We start from the raw sequence: 18,418 nt of genomic DNA, 5'->3' as shown, positions 1-18,418 counted from the left end.
CCCGGGAGGCGGAGCTTGCAGTGAGCTGAGATCCGGCCACTGCCCTCCAGCCTGGGTGATAGAGCGAGACTCCGTCTCAAAAAAAAAAAAAAAAACAGAACAAAATATCACAAAATTCTAATTTATTTTGTGGACATATTTATGGGAAGGAGAAAGAAATGCATCATACTTCCCCCAAACACATTTACTTTATTATAATGTTCTCCAATTTTGTCTCTTCCTCCAAATGATGAAATCTGCCATATTTGTAAAAGTCCTCTCAAGTGCTTGAGTTCAGAAATACTGCATAGCCTAAAATGTATCCAAACAGAAGCTATTCTGAGCCCCTCCCTCCTCCAACGCCATGATGATTGTTAGGGTCTACCACCCACTTTACCAGCACTCATTTTGCCCTCTGCTTAGGCTGACTATGAAGGATGAGACACATGGGTAATTGAAAAGTATGTAACCAGTATTACCGAACACTGTGAGCTCAGGGAATCTTTTGAGAGCTCAGAGTGAAAACTATGAAGGGGAAGCTTTGCCCTCCTCTCCCATACTTTCCAAGGCATATTCTGCACCAGCTGAGGGGATTCCCAGTCCACAGAAATCACTGATGTCCTCCTGCTCACTTTTTAGAAAATTTCTTCTAAGCACAACAGTTTCCAGGAAAGCATTTTTTCCTTGGTCTATGCTCATTAGTCTGTCAGGGCAGACTGTTCCTTTTTTTATGGTTGTCTTTTTTGGCCTGATGCCATAATCGGAGGCTTAAAGATAAATCAATAGCAACTGAAACAGAAACTAAAGCGGGATACTTCCTTAACTTTCATTTTCTTTCAAAACTATACTCAGATCAGTGAATTCTAGGAAAGTTAATATACCATAAACCTTGCAAAAATTGAGAGAAATATATAAAAAGAGTTATCATTTAGATTTTTATTTAAATGACACATGCAGTCTTGGTTTTGCATGAAGTAAGTAATAGTGGTCTTGCTACTGTCTCTAAAAGTTTGATTTTTTTTCTAAATGATTTTCCATGTTGATCACATTTGTCAGGTTTCTACCCTGAGCAGACCCCTCATTTAAAACAATAAGAGAAGGGTCCTTCCTTTGACTCTGCTCACCATGCACTGTTCTGATACTAATTCAATTTCATAGGTAATCTGATCCTGGGAAAGGGGTGACTTGGATACCAAAACCAATCATCCTACTCACTGAAAAGGTTCTCATTGTAAATGGATACAGTCTTTTAATTTTCATCTTAGTCTCTTTTAGATTTTGTTAGCAGAGTTAACTCTCTGAGAATATGCTTACCCTGGATGACTAGGAAAAATGAGAATTTCTGGACTGGAAAAACTAAGGACCAGATTTTACAGAATCCTAACAAGGCATTATCATTTCTATGAGACCACCAATCTTCCTGACTGGTTAGCTGGCTTCCCCCTTTGCCATTTTTTATTATTATTATTTGTTTTATTATACTTTAAGTTCTAGGGTACATGTGCATAACGTGCAGGTTTGTTACATATGTATACTTGTGCCATGTTGGTGTGCTGCACCCATCAACTCGTCAGCACCCATCAATTCATCATTTATATCAGGTATAACTCCCCAATGCAATCCCTCCCCCCTCCCCTCCTCCCCATGATAAGCCCCAGTGTATGATGTTCCCCTTCCCGAGTCCAAGTGATCTCATTGTTCAGTTCCCACCTATGAGTGAGAACATGCGGTGTTTGGTTTTCTCTTCTTGTGATAGTTTGCTAAGAATGATGGTTTCCAGCTGCATCCATGTCCCTACAAAGGACGCAAACTCATCCTTTTTTATGGCTGCATAGTATTCTATGGTGTATATGTGCCACATTTTCTTAATCCAGTCTGTCACAGATGGACATTTGGGTTGATTCCAAGTCTTTGCTATTGTGAATAGTGCCGCAATAAACATACGTGTGCATGTGTCTTTGTAGTAGAATAATTTATAATCCTTTGGGTATATACCCAGTAGTGGGATGGCTGGGTCATATGGTACATCTAGTTCTAGATCCTTGAGGAATTGCCATACTGTTTTCCATAATGGTTGAACTAGTTTACAATCCCACCAACAGTGTAAAAGTGTTCCTATTTCTCCACATCCTCTCCAACACCTGTTGTTTCCTGATTTTTTAATGATGGCCATTCTAACAGGTGTGAGATGGTATCTCATTGTGGTTTTGATTTGCATTTCTCTGATGGCGAATGATAATGAGCATTTTCTCATGTGTCTGTTGGCTGTATGAATGTCTTCTTTTGAGAAATGTCTGTTCATATCCTTTCCCCACTTTTTGATGGGGTTGTTTGTTTTTTTTCTTGTATATTTGTTTGAGTTCTTTGTAGATTCTGGATATTAGCCCTTTGTCAGACGAGTAGATTGCAAAAATTTTCTCCCATTCTGTAGGTTGCCTGTTCACTCTGATGGTAGTTTCTTTCGCTGTGCAGAAGCTCTTTAGTTTAATTAGATCCCATTTGTCAATTTTGGCTTTGGCTGCCGTTGCTTTTGGTGTTTTAGACATGAAGTCCTTGCCCATGCCTATGTCCTGAATGGTACTACCTAGATTTTCTTCTAGGGTTTTTATGGTATTAGGTCTAACATTTAAGTCTCTAATCCATCTTGAATTAATCTTCGTATAAGGAGTAAGGAAAGGATCCAGTTTCAGCTTTCTACTTATGGCTAGCCAATTTTCCCAGCACCTGCCATTTTTTAATGACATTTATCTGTAATTGCACAAGCTTTCCTCTCCTGGCCACTTATTTAAGTAAGACTCACACTTTATGGCTCATCTGAGGTCTTTTTTTCTGAAGGATCTTCTGAAAACTTCTGACCTTAATGAGTACGTATAGTCTCCTATGAACCTCCACATTATTTATTTTCTATACCACTCATTTGGTACTGATTATAAAGTTCTTTTTTTTTGAAATGGAGTTTTACTCTTGTTGCCCAGGCTAGAGTGCAACGGTGTGATCTCGGCTCACTACAACCTCTGCCTCCAGGGTTCAAGCGATTCTCCTGCCTCAGCCTCCCGCGTAGCTGGGATTACAGGCGCCCACCATCATGCCCAGCTAATTTTTTGTATTTTTAGTACAGACAGGGTTTCACCATGTTGGCCAGGCTGTTGTTGAACTCCTGACCTCAGGTGATCCGCCTCGGCCTCCTGAAGTGCTGGGATTACAGGCGTGAGCCACCATGCCTGGCCCATAAAGTTTCTCTTATTGATATTTATTGTTTCATAGTTTTTGGTCTTCCCAATTAGAATGTAAACCCGTCAAGGATAAATATTGGATCTTATCCCTTCTAGTATTCCCTGAGGTTAGCTTAGTTCCCTACACAAAGTGCACAGAAAATAATGAGAACAAGTCTACTTCTCCTCCTTCTTCTAACACCGTCCATGGCCACATACATAACATGCACTGAGGAGATTTGTATTTCTGCATTCATTCATTCAATGCTTAATTACAGATAAAAAGTAGTGAATAATTAAGAAGCTTTTAGGGGTACTACTCTACATTTACCAGAGTTCTTGGAATGAAGAGTCTGTCCTATAGCTAGATGAGAATATCTGTATTGATTTTACCTACCTAAATCTAAACTAACTTCTGGGGAAATTATAGTCTTCTTAAATTAAACTTGGTTCTTAAAGCTAAGGAAAACAATAATACTCATGTCCAAATTCAGAAATCTGATGAACCAATGGAAATACTTCTTGAAATACAATCCTTGTATGCTGTTACTTAAAGTCTGTAAATTTACAGATTCATTCATCCATCCTTCTATCCAATATTTACCAAATGCCTCTCATATGCATTTTAGTTCCCTGCTCTCTTGGGGCATACATTTTAGCGTGGAGAAACAGACATTACACACAAAAAAAGAATGAACTGAATATCAGATAGTATGAAATGCCATGTAGAGAATTAAAGTCATGTCTGCTTCAGATTGTGTGACAAGAGAAGGTACAAGCCAGCTAAAATCTAAATGTCCAGAAGGAATACTCTATGTGATAAACAGGAGGAAAAGCATTCCAGATGGAGAAAACTGCCAGTGTATGGGCCACTGACCGGATTGTAGTGGTTGAGAAGGAATGATATGAGGTTGGACAAATAGGTAGCACCCAGATCATAGAGGACTTAGTAAAGCAGTTTAATTAGAAATTTGGATTTTATTCTAACTGGAAGTTGTTTGAGGTCTTAAGCAGAAGAGTGACATGATCACTTAGGTTTTTAAAATAAAAAAAGTAAGCAATCATGTTCCCCTGCTACATATGTACCCCACGAAATGAAAGCATATGCCCAGAAGAAAAATTACACAAAAATCTTCGTGGCAGATTTATATATAATAACTAAAATCTAGGGCCGGGCGCGGTGGCTCAAGCCTGTAATCCCAGCACTTTGGGAGGCCGAGACGGGCGGATCACGAGGTCAGGAGATCGAGACCATCCTGGCTAACACGGTGAAACCCCGTCTCTACTAAAAATACAAAAACTAGCCGGGCGAGGTGGCGGGCGCCTGTAGTCCCAGCTACTCGGGAGGCTGAGGCAGGAGAATGGCATAACCCCGGGATGCGGAGCTTGCAGTGAGCTGAGATCCGGCCACTGCACTCCAGTCCAGGTGACAGAGCGAGACTCTGCCTCAAAAATAAAATAAAATAACTAAAATCTGAACACAATCAAGGTGTCCATCAACCAGAAACAAACTGATATGTTTGTACAATGGATTACTATTCATCAATAAAGAGAAACAAATTACTAAGTCATGCAACTACATCGATGAATCTAAGAAACATATTGAGCAAAAGATGTCTTGCACAAAAGAGTATATACCTAAGTGGTTCTATTTATATGAAGTTCTAGAACAGGTAAAAATAATCTATGGTAAAAAAATAGAAGAGTGGCTGGGTCAGGGGTAGAAGTTATTATAAGGATAAAATGAGTCAATATGGTCAATATTCATAAAGCAGTTCAAACAATGTCTGGCACACAGTTAATGTAATACAATGTTTAGTAAAAATCAAATATTTTATCCCTAATAACAGATTTTTAGTCCATTTATCAAGTATCTCCTTTTTACATTGTCTTCTATATAGAGACATCTTAGCTGACATCTTAGATACTAACTAAAATAAAACCGTCACCATCTCTTGTTTTGACTGGTTAATCTTGAAGTTTTCCAGGCCTCTTCCATTCATGATGTCAGACATTTCTCTGAAATTTGTTGGCATTTTATTCACAGTCAAATGTTTGTTCTGCATAAATAGATATGGAAGGATCCCTCCATGTCACTATTTCTCATAAGCCTTTCCCTCATCAGAAGGAATGCCTCTTTGCTAGGTGAAAGTCTTTTGGGTTCTGTCAGTCTCTACCTCACCTCTCTCTCTTTTGTCTTTCCAGCTTCCCACAGCTAATTCTGCTGACTTGTTCGCTTGAAAGCTTAGCTCTATTCCAGTCCCTAGAACAGATTAACATGGGATTCAGCTCTCTAGTAAACTCCATTTGCCCCAAGCAACTCACTCTCTGTTCCAATGATGGAGTTCCTGCATTTGAGGATCCAAGTCTTATGTGTGCCCAGTTTGCAGATATAGGCTTTATTCTTGGCTCCTGATACCAGGTTCTGAGACAGTATCCGCCAGGTACAATAGCCTCATCCTAGGATGGAAGCTTTTCCATTCCCTGACTAATCCCTGCCTTGTTGCAGCCCAGCTGACTATGAAAAGAACTCCCATATATTTTCCTAGGTTCTAAATATCACTTGCCTCAGATCTCTCATTGCAGGGTGGTGCCTGCTTTTGAAACAGTATTTCATCTTGGATTCCCTGTTACTAATCATTCACAAAGAACACAACCAAGGACCACTATATCCATGGATTCTGTTAAATTTCCACTTTCAGGTTCAACATGTGTTCCATTATATGAGTATCATGTGCTTTCTACTACTAGCTACTATGAATAATCAGCCAAGTACTATTGAATGCTAAGAAATTAAGTTTTGCCACAATTCATCATCCAGTTAAAATTGTGCCAATTTCAGTTATCATTGTTACTAGCTCAATGGCTGACACTTTTTTTCTTTTGCTTTGTATTTAACAGTCACTTGGAGCTGAACCTCATCTGAAATCAACCTGTTTCCCTCCTGTCTCAAGCTGCTTTCCCAAGGTCTGTCTCTATGCATGCCCCCCCTTTTAAATTCATTTCCTCAAAAGGCACCCTTTATTTTTTACAATAACCCTAAGATAGCTATGAATCCTTTTCTCCCACCATTCAAGATACCATCTTATGATGTTTTCATTCAGGGACTGCTGTAAGACATGAAACTTGTTTTAACACACCAGAAATCAGATACTCAAATGAGCAGTGCTTTCCCTCAAAATAGTTATGTTGGAGGCTATTTACTTAATCTAATGGTGTTATGAATGAACAAAGCATTTACTGAATTATTTAAAACTTGCCAGTTCCATATCTTTGACCTTGCTTAAGCAAGCCAATCCTATTACTTTATAGTATTTGATCAAGGAGCACTGTCCAGGTAAATCACTGTTCTAATAATCAGGCACAACTTGCTGTTACCAAAAAGTTAAGTTTACCTATAAAGGATGAAAAATTTCTATTACTGGGGATATTTTTAAAAATAGCCTCTGAAATTAACTATAAAAGTTTAAGTGTTGAGAAAAAGCATAGTTAGAATGGATTGCAACCTTTGTTTTTTTCTATATGCAATGAAGTTCTTTTTTTCAAGAAACAGTTCATGTTTTGGAAAGTGAAACCTAATTCACTATTACCAAAAAAAGAGGGGCAGAGGGAAATTCCATAACTTGTAGCCTACAATAAACAAACATAATACCTTCGATTTTGCAATATGGGACTTCCCCAGGAACAGCCAGCAGATTTTGCTAAGTCAACTGTAATGTTATCCAATCAGAATTAGGGAGGGAAAATGCCTTTGCAGATAAATACGGCACACTCACCTCACGTTTTCTGAGACATTCCTCCACTGCTTAGACATATTCTGAGCCTGTAGCAGAGGAACCTCCAGTCTCAGCACCATGAATCAAACTACCATTCTGATTTGCTGCCTTGTCTTTCTGACTCTAAGTGGCATTCAAGGTAAGGAACATCAAAGGATACTTAATTTGTAAAATGAGAAATAGGAATAGGTATAAATTCTAAAAGTATAGAAATAATATATTTGTAAAAGTTTCACTGCATGCTTATAAATAAGAGGGAAATAAATAGAGATTCGCTCAGATCATAAAACTTACATGAATTGAAGGGAGAGAAACAAATAGAATAAGAGAAAGAGAAGGAAAAAGGGAAGGAGGACAGAAGAGATGGGGAAGAGGGAGGATAGAGAGAGAAAATGTGAGGGAATGCGGAGAGAGATGAGCCACAGATAAGCTCAATGAACCACATGAACAGTGTTTAAGGGTTTGACTTTATAATCAATAAGCTGCAATTCTTTTCTTCCAGATAATCAACTATTTAATCATTTACAGTTGTGTTATGATACGATTCATTCCTCCTCAGATTAAGTGACGGTTTGCTGATATGGGGATATAGGTTCTGCTAAATACCACCAGTCTACATTAAATGTCTAACATGAACCCTGTGCTAACCTTCTCTGCTGTTCCTTTCTCTTTTCCTACAGGAATACCTGTCTCTAGAACTGTACGCTGTACCTGCATCAGCATTAGTAATCAACCTGTTAATCCAAGGTCTTTAGAAAAACTTGAAATTATTCCTCCAAGTCAATTTTGTCCACATGTTGAGATCATGTAAGTGAAATCCCATCTGATTATCACTTCCCTGGTTGTAATTATATACTGTATTAAATATGTAATGATAATAACAAAAGATCAGTAAAGGGTTTATGATGATTCTAAAACTAATGTACAGCAAACAAAAACATGCAGAGTGAAACTTAAATGTCAGACTTCAGAACTGTGTATGCCATCTGTTTTATTGACCCAACACTGTTTTAAATATTTTCATCCCTATTTATTTCTACAGTGCTACAATGAAAAAGAAGGGTGAGAAGAGGTGTCTGAATCCAGAATCTAAGGCCATCAAGAATTTACTGAAAGCAGTTAGCAAGGAAAGGTAGGTTTGCTTTTGCTTGCAGAATTGCTCTTAGGAAATGGCAATCTTGGGAGTCAGAAATACTTGCATTGTGGTTTGCTTTGCAATCACTGGTTTAGAAGTATGTTACCACCATGCCCTCTCCTACCTCCATTTATTTAAATGCTGAGGCATCATCTTGTGTGGTAAGTATCAGAAGTTACCCTGATTACCTGTCAACCTTAAAGTACAGCTATAACTATCTAAACAAAACTGACACATTTTCCCCAAGTCTTTCATGGCTTTAAAAAAAAGCAGCCCCTGTAATCCATAATGAATGCATAGCAGCAGGAAAGCTCATCACATCCTTTACCTGAGGATCTTTGGGTTATCTATGAATTCAATATGTTTCAAGCAAAACCCAGTCTGAAGTCAGAGTCTGAATATCACACTTTTATGTTCCCTTTCTCTTCTTACAGGTCTAAAAGATCTCCCTAAAACCAGAGGGAAACAAAGTGCTGCCAAGGATGGACCACACAGAGGCTGCCTCTCCCATCACTTCCCTACATGGAGTATATGTCAAGCCCTAATTGTTCTTAGTTTGCAGTTGCACTAAAAGGTGACCAATCATGGTCACCAGATCAGCTGCTACTACTCCTGTAGGAAGGTCAATGTTCATCATCCTAAGCTACTCAGTAATAACTCTACCCTGGCACTATAATGTAAGCTCTACTGAGGTGCTATGTTCTTAGTGGATGTGCCAAGTCCTAACCCTGCTTCCGGTGTTTCCCTCACCTTTCCCATCTTCCAAGGGTGCTAAGGAATCTTTATGCTTTGGGGTTTATCAGAATTCTCAGAATCTCAAATAACTAAAAGGCAATCAAAATGATAATACAATCTGCTTTTTATTTTTATTTATTTATTTTTTTTTGAGACGGAGTCTCACTCTGTCGCCCAGGCTGGAGTGCAGTGGCCGGATCTCAGCTCACTGCAAGCTCCGCCTCCCGGGTTCACGCCATTCTCCTGCCTCAGCCTCCTGAGTAGCTGGGACTACAGGCGCCCGCCATCTCGCCCGGCTAGTTTTTTTTTGTATTTTTTAGTAGAGACGGGGTTTCACCGTGTTAGCCAGGATGGTCTCTATCTCCTCACCTCATGATCCGCCCGTCTCGGCCTCCCAAAGTGCTGGGATTACAGGCTTGAGCCACCGCGCCCGGCCACAATCTGCTTTTTAAGGAATGCCCTTTACTTCATGGACTTCCACTGCCATCCTCCCAAGGGGCCCATATTCTTTCACTGGCTACCTACATACAATTCCAAATACATACAGGAAGGTAGAAATATCTGAAAATGTATGTGTAAATATTCTTATTTAATGAAAGACTGTACAAAGTAGAAGTCTTAGATGTATATATTTCCTATGTTGTTTTCAGTGTACATGGAATAACTTATGTAATTATGTACTATGAATCAACGAGTAACAGGAAAATTTTAAAAATACAGATAGATATATGCTCTGCATATTATGTAAGATAAATGTGCTGAATGGTTTTCAAAATAAAAATGAGGTACTCTCCTGGAAATATTGAGAAAGACTATCTAAATGTTGAAAGACCAAAAGGTTAATAAAGTAATTATTAACTAAGATGAAGTGTCTTGTGTGTCACTTGGTTGGGATATTTATTTCATAAGAAATTTAGATTGGAGAATCCATGGCTTGTAGAAAAACGCGGGATGGGCAGAAGACAAATGAGTTAGAGAATTACCACTCTCTCTCCTTCCAACTGTAATCTCCTGAAAGGCCCATCATATAAGATCCTACAGAACTAATGTAGCATAACAGAGCTTGGCCTAATCTCCAAACCCCTATAGTCAGATTTCTTTTTTTTTTTTTCAATCTCTTATTTTTTTAGACACAGGGTCTTCCTCTGAGTGCAGTGGTGCAATCACAGCTCAGTGCAGCCTCAAACTCCTGGGCTGAAGTAATCCTCTGACCTCAGCCTCCAGAGAAGCTGGGATTACAGGTGCAAGCCACCACATCCAGCCCAATAGCCAAATTTCTCTAAGACGTCTCCACTTGAATATCCCATAGGAACTTTAAACTCCGAATTAATTCTCCTCTCCCTGAGATCTGTTTCTCCCCCTCTATTTTATGTCCTAGTTTAATTGCACCATCAACCAGTTTCCCAAACTAGAAACCTAGGAGTAATTCTATACTACTTCTTCCTCCCCTCCCACATCCAATTACTTACTAAGAAGATCTTCACAATACTTTTAGTTGGCAAATTATTAGCATCTAGAACATGCAAAGAATCTCCATAGATTAAAAAGGAAAAGACAAGGCTGGGTGCGGTGGCTCATGCCTGTGATCTCAGCACTTTGGGAGGTCAAGGCAGGAGGACTGCTTGAGCTCAGGAGTTTCAGACGAGCCTGGCAACACAGTGAGACCCAGTCTCTACCAAATTTTTCTTTTAAGCTACTCAGGAGGCTGAGGCAGGAGGATCACCTGAGCCCAGGGGTCTGGGGTTACAGTGAGCTATAACTGCACCACTGCACTCTAGCTTGGGCAACAGAGTGAGACCTCATCTCTAAAAGAAAAAAAAAAAAAAAAAGAAAGAAAGAAACAGAAGTGAGTAAGAATTTAGAATTTCACAAAAGCATAAGCCCCTAACATGCAAAGATGTTCAACCTCATTTGTAATCAAGGAAATGTACATTCATCATTATGAAATAACATTTCACACCACTAAACTGGCAAAACTTTTAAAGTTAGATAATAGCAACCATTACCAAGGATGCAAGGCAATGAGGAATGCGCTTCCACTGCTGATGAAAGAAAAAATAGCTATGACTACTCTGGAAAACAGTTTAGCATGTATCTGTATATACCACAGATACTCTTGCAGATATTTTTTTTTCTTTTTCGAGACGGGGTCTTGCTCTATTGCCCAGGCTGGAGTGCAGTGGCATGATCTCAACTCACTGCAACCTCCGCCTCCTGGGTTCAAGCGGTTCTCCTGCCGCAGCCTCCTGAGTAGCTGGGACTACAGGCACACGCCACTATACTCAGCTAATTTTTGCATTTTTAGTAGAGACAGGATTTCACCGTGTTGTCCAGGGTGGTCTCCATCTCCTGACCTCGTAATCCACCCGTCTCAGCCTCCCAAAGTGCTAGGACTACAGGCGTAAGCCACCGTGCCCGGCCAAGAATTGCTTTTTTATCAGATTGAATGTTTTTTATTTAATGAGCTTCAATGTACAGTACACTGATCATCTTCCCAGAAATAATAAAATCTGTTGTAGTATAATTTTAACATAGTTCATTCAATTGCAAGTACATAGTTTAATTTTTAATAATGACTGTATTCATGAAAATCTAACCATTAGCTCTCCCTAGCCAATACGAGCCATCAGCAGAATAGTACTGCTTTTATTCCCTGTAAATATTCTACTTTTCTTTCTTACTCCTTTCCTGAGTATTCCAAAAACACACTTAGTTCTAATCTTTTTTATATGTTTCATCTTTTGGTGGGGCCATTTTTTTCCCATGACTTCATTGGATTACTTCCTTTCTGGAATATGTACATTTTTTTCTTTTTCCTTGAGATGGGGTCTCACTCTGTCACCCAGGCTGGAGTGCAAATGGCGTGATCTCGGCTCACTGCAACCTCCACCTCCCAGGCTCAAGCAATCCTCCCACCTCAGCCTCCCAAGTAGCTAGGACCACAGGCGTGTGCCACCACACCTGCTAAATTTTTGGGGGTATTTTTGGTAGATAATACAAATATGAGGCTTCACCAGGTTGACCAGGCTTGTCTCAAACTTCCGAGTTCAGGCAATCTACCCACCTCGGGCTCCCAAAATGCTGGGGTTATAGGCACGAGCCACCATGCTCGGCTCTGGCATATGTTCTCCATTTGCTTTGTTCAGATTCACTTTTATGTGGCAATGTAAAACACAGTAAACTTGGCATTCCATTTGCAGCACAGGGAGACTTTTCATGGCATGCTACTTTGTATTTAATAATTCTTGAATTTTTTTTCTTTCCAACTTTTATTTTAGGTTCAGGGAGTACACATGCAGGTTTGTTACATGGGTAAATTGTGTGTTGTGGGGTATGGTGTATAGATTATTTCATCACCCAGGTAATAAGCATAGTATCAGATAGGTCGTTTTTGGATCTTCATCTTCCTCCCAACCCCCACTGTCAAGTAGGTCCCAGTATCTATTGTTCCCTTCTTTGTGTCCATGGGTACTCAATGTTTAGTTCCCACTTATAAGTGAGAACATGCAGTATTTGGTTTTCTGTTCATGTGTTAATTCGTTTATAGAGTGATGGCCTCCAGCTTCATGTGTACTGCTGCAAAGGACATGATTTTGTTCTTTTTTAGTATTCCATAGTGTATATGTACCACATTTTCTTTATGAAGTCCACCGTTGATGGGCATCTAGGTTGGTTCCATGTCTTTGCTATTGTGAATAGGGCTGTGATGACATACGTGTGCACGTGTCTTTATGGCAGAATGATTTACATTTCTTTCGGCATATACCCAGTTATGGGATTGCTGGGTTGAATGGTAGTTCTATTTGAAGTTCTTTGAGAAATCTCCAAGCTGCTTCTCACAGTGGCTGAACTAATCAGCACCTCTTTCAGTGATATGAAGTTAAAACCAGGTAGGAAAGATGGTCTTGAATTGCCAATGCCACCCCTCTCCCTTCCCCTGGCAGTGGCCATGTGGCACAGAAAGATAATCTGTGTGCTTGGGAGAACCCAGTGCTGCTCTGTCAGAGTGGAAAGCAAAATTCGGCTGAACTCAGTTGATGCTCATGGAGGAAGCATTTAGACCAGCCCTAGGCAAAGGGGAATCACCCATCCTAGTGGTTAGAAGTTGAGTTTTGGCAAGTCTTGCCTCCGCTGGCTAAAGTGCTCTGGGGTTCTCAAGAAATCTGAAAGGCAGTCTAAGCCACAAGGATTGCAACTCCCAGGCAGTCCTAGTGCCGTGCTGAAAAGCCAGTGGACTTCGGGGGTGCACAACCTAGTTGGGGGAACATGATCTAGTGAGACACCAACCAGGGCAGCAAAGAGAGTGCTTGCACCACCCTTCCCAATCCCAGGCAACACAGCTCACAGCAATAAAAGTGACTCCTTCCTTCTGCTTGAGGAGAGGGAAGAGTAAAGAGGACTTTGTCTTGCAACTTGGATACCAGTTCAGCCACAATAGGACAGGGTGCTGGGCAGAGTCATGAGGCCCCTAATTAAGGCCCTAGATCCTGGATGACATTTCTAGATATGTCCTGGGCCAGAAGGGAACCTGCTGCCTTGAAGGAAAGGACCCAGTGCTGGTAGGATTCATCACCTGCTGACTGAAGAGCCCTTGGGCCCTGAATAACCAGCAGCAATACCCAGGTAGTACACAGTGGGCCTTGGGTGAGACTCAGACACGCTGGCTTTAGGTGAGACCCAGCACATTCCCAACTATGGTGGTTATAGTGAGAGATTCCTTCTGCTTGAGAAAAGTAGAAGGAAAAGTAAAGTGGACTTTTTCTTGAAGATAGGTACCAGCTCAGCCACAGTGGGGTAGAGCACCAAGTGGACTCTTGGGTTCCCAATTCCAGCCTTGGCTTAGATGGCATTTCTGGACCTGCCCTGGGCCAGAGGGAAGGCTACTGCCCTGAAAGGTGAGTCCCAGGCTGGGCAGCATTCACCATAAGCAGACTGAAGAGCCCTTAGGCCTTAAGTGAACATTGGTGGTAGGTAACCTGGCAGTACATCCCATGGGCCTGCGGTGACGGGCATGAATAAAAGGCTCCTCTGCCTCTGGAAAGGGGAGGGAGGAATGGGAAAGACTTTGTCTCATAGTTTGAGTGTCAGCTTAGCCACAGCAGAATAGTAGATACCTAAGGTTTTTTGACTCCAGTCCCTGGCTCCCAGACAGCATCTCTGTGCCCATCTGGTGCCTGGGAAAACTTGCTGCTTACAGGGAAGGATATAAGCCTGGCTGACTTTTCCAAATGCTGATGGTAGAGCTGCAGGGCCTTGAGCAAACACAGATGGTAGCCAGGCAGTGGTTACAGTGACATGCCTTGGGTGAGACCCAGTGCTGTGCTGGCTTCAGGTCTGACCCAACACAATGCCAGTGGTGGTAGCCACAGGGGTGCTTAGTGTCACCCCAACCCCAGCCCCAAGCAGCTCAGCACAGAGAGAGAGACTTCATTTGTTTAGGAGAAACTAAGGGAAGAGAACAAGAGTCGTCCTGGTAATCCAGAAAATTCTTCCAAATCTTATCTAAGACCACCAAGGAGGTATCACTTTGAGTCTGCAAGAATTACAGTATTACTGGGCTTTGGGTATGCCTAATGCAAATATGGCCTAGACACCAACGCTCAAGTATCTTCAAATATCTGGAAATATGTCTGGCAGCAAACTTTTCACTGGAAACCTTACAGGCCAGGATAGAATGGCATAACATATTTAAAGTGCTGAAGAAAAAGCATTAAACCTAGAATAGTATATCCAGTGAAAATATCCTTTAGACATGAAGGAGAAATAAAGACTTTCCAAACTCATTCTATAAGGCCAGTATTAACCCTGATACCAAAATCAAAGACACATCAAAAAAGAAAACAACAGGCCAATATCTCTCATGAATATTGATGCAAAAATCCTCAATAAAATACTAACAAACCTAGGCCAGGCATTGTGCCTATAATCCCAGGCCAGGCTTGTGCCTATAGTCCCAGCACTCTAGGAGGCCAAGGCCAGAGGATCGCTTGAGCCCAGGAGTTCAAGACTAGACTGACCAACATGGCAAAAACCCATCTCTACAAAAAAATACAAAAATTAGCTGGGCATGGTGGCGCATGCCTATGGTCCCAGCTACTCGAGAGGCTGAGGTCGGAGGATTGTTTGAGCCAGGTTGAGGCTGTAGTGAGCCATAATCATGCCATTGCACTCAAGTCTAGGCAACAGAGTAAGGCCCTGTCTCAACAAACCAAAGCAAATCAAACCTTGTATACATATAAGCTCACTAGGCCAGAGCTTAACACATTTACATTAAAAGTAATTACTGATAAGGAAGGTTTTACTTTGACTTTCAGCTACTGAATTTTTTAAGAGTCTTATTTTTCTGTTCCTCAATTTCTCCATTACTGCCTTTTTTGGTATGTAGCTGAATTTTTAGAGTGTATTGTTTTGAGTCCCTTCTTTCCTTTTCTGTATATTTTTAGTTATTCTCTTACCGGTTACTTTGGGGATTACATCGTAAACTTGTAACATCCTAGTTTGAATACCATCTTAGTTTCAACAGTAAACAAACACACTCTGCTCCTATACATCTGCATCCCTCCCCTTTGACAATTATTATTGTCACAGATTACAGCACTGTGTGCCCATTAATGCATATTTATAATTATTGTTTTATGCATTTTTTAATTCACGTAGGAAAAATGAGGAGCTACAAACCAAAAGTGCAGTAATACTGGTTTTTATATTACCTACATAGTTACCTTTACCAGTATTATTCCTTCATATGGCTTTGAGTTAGTATCCTTTCATTTCAGCCTGCAGGACTGCCTTCAATATGTTGTGGAGAGCAAGTCTACTAGTAAAAAACTCCCCCTAGCTTCTGTCTATTTATGTCTTCATTTCTTTTTCATTCTTGAAGGGTGGTTTTGCCAGATATAGTCTTCATTGACAGATTTTTTTTTTCTTTCAGCACTTTAAACATGTTGTTTCACTGCCCTCTTGCCTCTTTGGTTTCTGATAAGAAATCAGCTGTTAATGTTATCTAGGATCCCTTGGATGTATATGATGAATCACTTCACCTGCTGCTTTCAGGATTCTTTCTTTGTCTCTTAAGGTTTGACAGCTTGACTATTATGTATCTCAGTGTGGATCTTTTTGAGTTTAACTTGCTTGGAGTTCACTGAGCTTCTTGGATTCATGTATATTCATGTGTTTCATTGGATTTTGGAAGTTTTCAGTAATCATTTCTGTGTATAGTCTTCTGTCCCTTTCTCTCTCTCCTCCTTCTGAAACTCATACTATGCATGTATTAGTCCACTTGATGATGTCTCATAGGTCTCTTAGGCTCTGTTCACTTATCTTCATTATTTTTTCTTTCTACTTCTCAGCCTTGAAAATTTCAGTTATCCTATCTTCAGATTTGCAGATTCTTTTTTCTGCTGGCTCAAACTGCTGCTGAACCCATCGATTAAATTTTTTCACTTCAGTTTTGCACTTTTCCGCTCCATCATTTCTATTTGGTTCCTTTTTTATAATTTCTATCCTTTTATTGATATTCTCATTTTGTCTGGTTTCCTTTTGTTTTTTGTACATGATTTCCTTTAGCTCTTTGAGTATATTTAAGACAGCTGATTTAATATCTTGGTCTAGTAAGTCCAAAGACTGTGCTTCCTCAGGGACTTCACCTTAACTTAATTACCTCTGTGAAAACCCTATCTCTAAATACAGTCAACTTCTGAGGTACTGGCAGTTAGGTTTTCAACATAAGCATTTGGTGGGGGAACACAATTCAGCCCCTAACTTGTGTTTTCTTCTTTTTAATTATGAAAGAAATTAATTTAACAAAATGGAAAAAGCAAATATTTTCACTAAAAATGCATTGGAGCTTCCTAATCAAAATATGTAAAGAATTGACAGATACTTACAAGGTCAATACTCTGACTCTACTTGACGAGTGGTCTTGAAAAGGTAGGAAATGAAGACATTAAACCAATACAAAGTAAAATATCAATTTGTAAAGAAAAAGGAATTAACACTAGTCTCTAGTGCCAATTTTCACATGCTAAGTGAACAAAAGTAAGTAAAATGACAAGAGGATTGTGAAACAGATACATCTACATACTGATAGCCCAATCTTTCTGGCAAGCAATCTGTCAAAATTTACAGAAGATACAGAAACGTTTTTAACCCTTGTCCCTATAGTTCCAAAGATGGGAAATATCCCAAGAGAGTAAAATCTTTTTTAAAACAGTAAGAGCACTGTTGTATTACTGAGACATTACTGTAAACAACTCAAATACACAGAACTGAGAATGAAGAGGCTAGAAATATGAGAACATTTTACAAATACATAAACTATGTAGACACAAGGAAATGTTCATGTAAAACAAGATTAAAGACTGGGGTCAAGGGGCAGATGTATATACAGGGGTGTGTGTGTGTGTGTATAAATCTCATGTCATTCCCTTAGTTAAAATTCTGCAGTGTTGCCTCCCCACACAGAAATTCACAAGGCACTTCATCATGTTGTTCCTGTCACATTTCTAGACCAATTTCTCACCACTTCATTATTCATTCTACCCTACACCCTTGCTAAAGTACTTGCAGCTTCTCAAATTTGGCATACCTTCTCCCGCCTCTTGCTTAGAATATTCCCCCACCTTCTTCTTGTAACAAATTCCAGCCAATTCTCCCTTTCAGACCTAACTCGGACAGCTGTGTCTGACCTAGCCGTGTCTCCCTTTCAGACCTAACCCCATCAGCCAGGGTTGTGCACTTCTCTGTACCTCCAATTATTCTGTACAATCCTTTATCATACCGCTTCTTCTATAATAAGTGTTAATGTACATGCTGTTTTCCCCCACTGAACTGTGAGCTCCTTGAGGAAATCATTGTTCAAATATGTGTCCTCAGAGTCTAGAACCATAAGAATAAAAGTTTGGTGAATGAAGTGAATGATAAACAGTAAATGAAGATTTTTAAGAATGTGGATATTTTTCTTGTAAAATTGCTTACATAGGCAATTTTAAAGTGCCATTTTAAATAAATATGGATATTTTAAGTATAAACATATTTTCTTTTCAGGATAATTTTTCTTCAGGTTAGTCAGCAGCTTTTTAATGGCTGTTGTTACATATCATCAGACTACAAGCTGACTTGCCTAAAGTCACCAAGCAAAAATGTTATCGTCAACATTTTGGGAAACTTGTCCTTTACATGATGTCCTTAACATGCTCTCTCAAAACTGTTTATTCACAAACCTAACCCAGTCCTTAAGTTTTACATGAGAAATATAAACCAAGAAGTCAGATAATAAGATTAGCAAAGAAAGAACTTGATCCTTTCTCTTAGTGATTTAGATGCAGACAGGATGTAAAACCTTCCACAGCTAGGATTTGCCTGCATGTAACCTACCATGTTGTATTTAGGAAAGAAGAAATGACTCCCTGCGTGGGGAGAGGAGAGCGAAAAAGAAAAATAAAATGTTCTCTTGGGGCAGAAGACTTTCAAGAAAGAAATCCCTTTCTAGTCAGTTTAGTACTAACAGCTGCCGAGAGGAGGGGAAGTCCACACTGTGGGAAACTCAAACAGGCCTGGAGGTTTCTTTATGAGAGAAACTT

At 40.0% G+C, this 18,418-nt stretch overlaps 2 protein-coding genes across 3 annotated transcripts in view; one reads left to right on the top strand and one right to left on the bottom strand.

The window, feature by feature from the left end:
- ART3 (ADP-ribosyltransferase 3) overlaps positions 1-18,418 on the bottom strand; it is a 108,972-nt gene that overhangs the window by 89,464 nt on the left and 1,090 nt on the right. The window lies entirely within an intron of this gene.
- CXCL10 (chemokine (C-X-C motif) ligand 10) lies at positions 6,941-8,936 on the top strand. Its single transcript, XM_011927220.1, has 4 exons — positions 6,941-7,106; positions 7,648-7,774; positions 8,010-8,099; positions 8,537-8,936. Exons 1-4 carry the CDS (start codon positions 7,046-7,048, stop codon positions 8,553-8,555), a joined length of 297 nt encoding a protein of 98 aa, XP_011782610.1. The 5' UTR covers positions 6,941-7,045; the 3' UTR covers positions 8,556-8,936.

This window comes from Colobus angolensis, unplaced genomic scaffold (genome assembly GCF_000951035.1).
Source record: "Colobus angolensis palliatus isolate OR3802 unplaced genomic scaffold, Cang.pa_1.0 Scaffold70, whole genome shotgun sequence".
Taxonomy (NCBI): Eukaryota; Metazoa; Chordata; class Mammalia; order Primates; family Cercopithecidae; genus Colobus; species Colobus angolensis.
The sequence above is the reverse complement of the archived record's forward strand: the minus strand, read 5'-3'. Positions and strand labels throughout refer to the sequence as shown.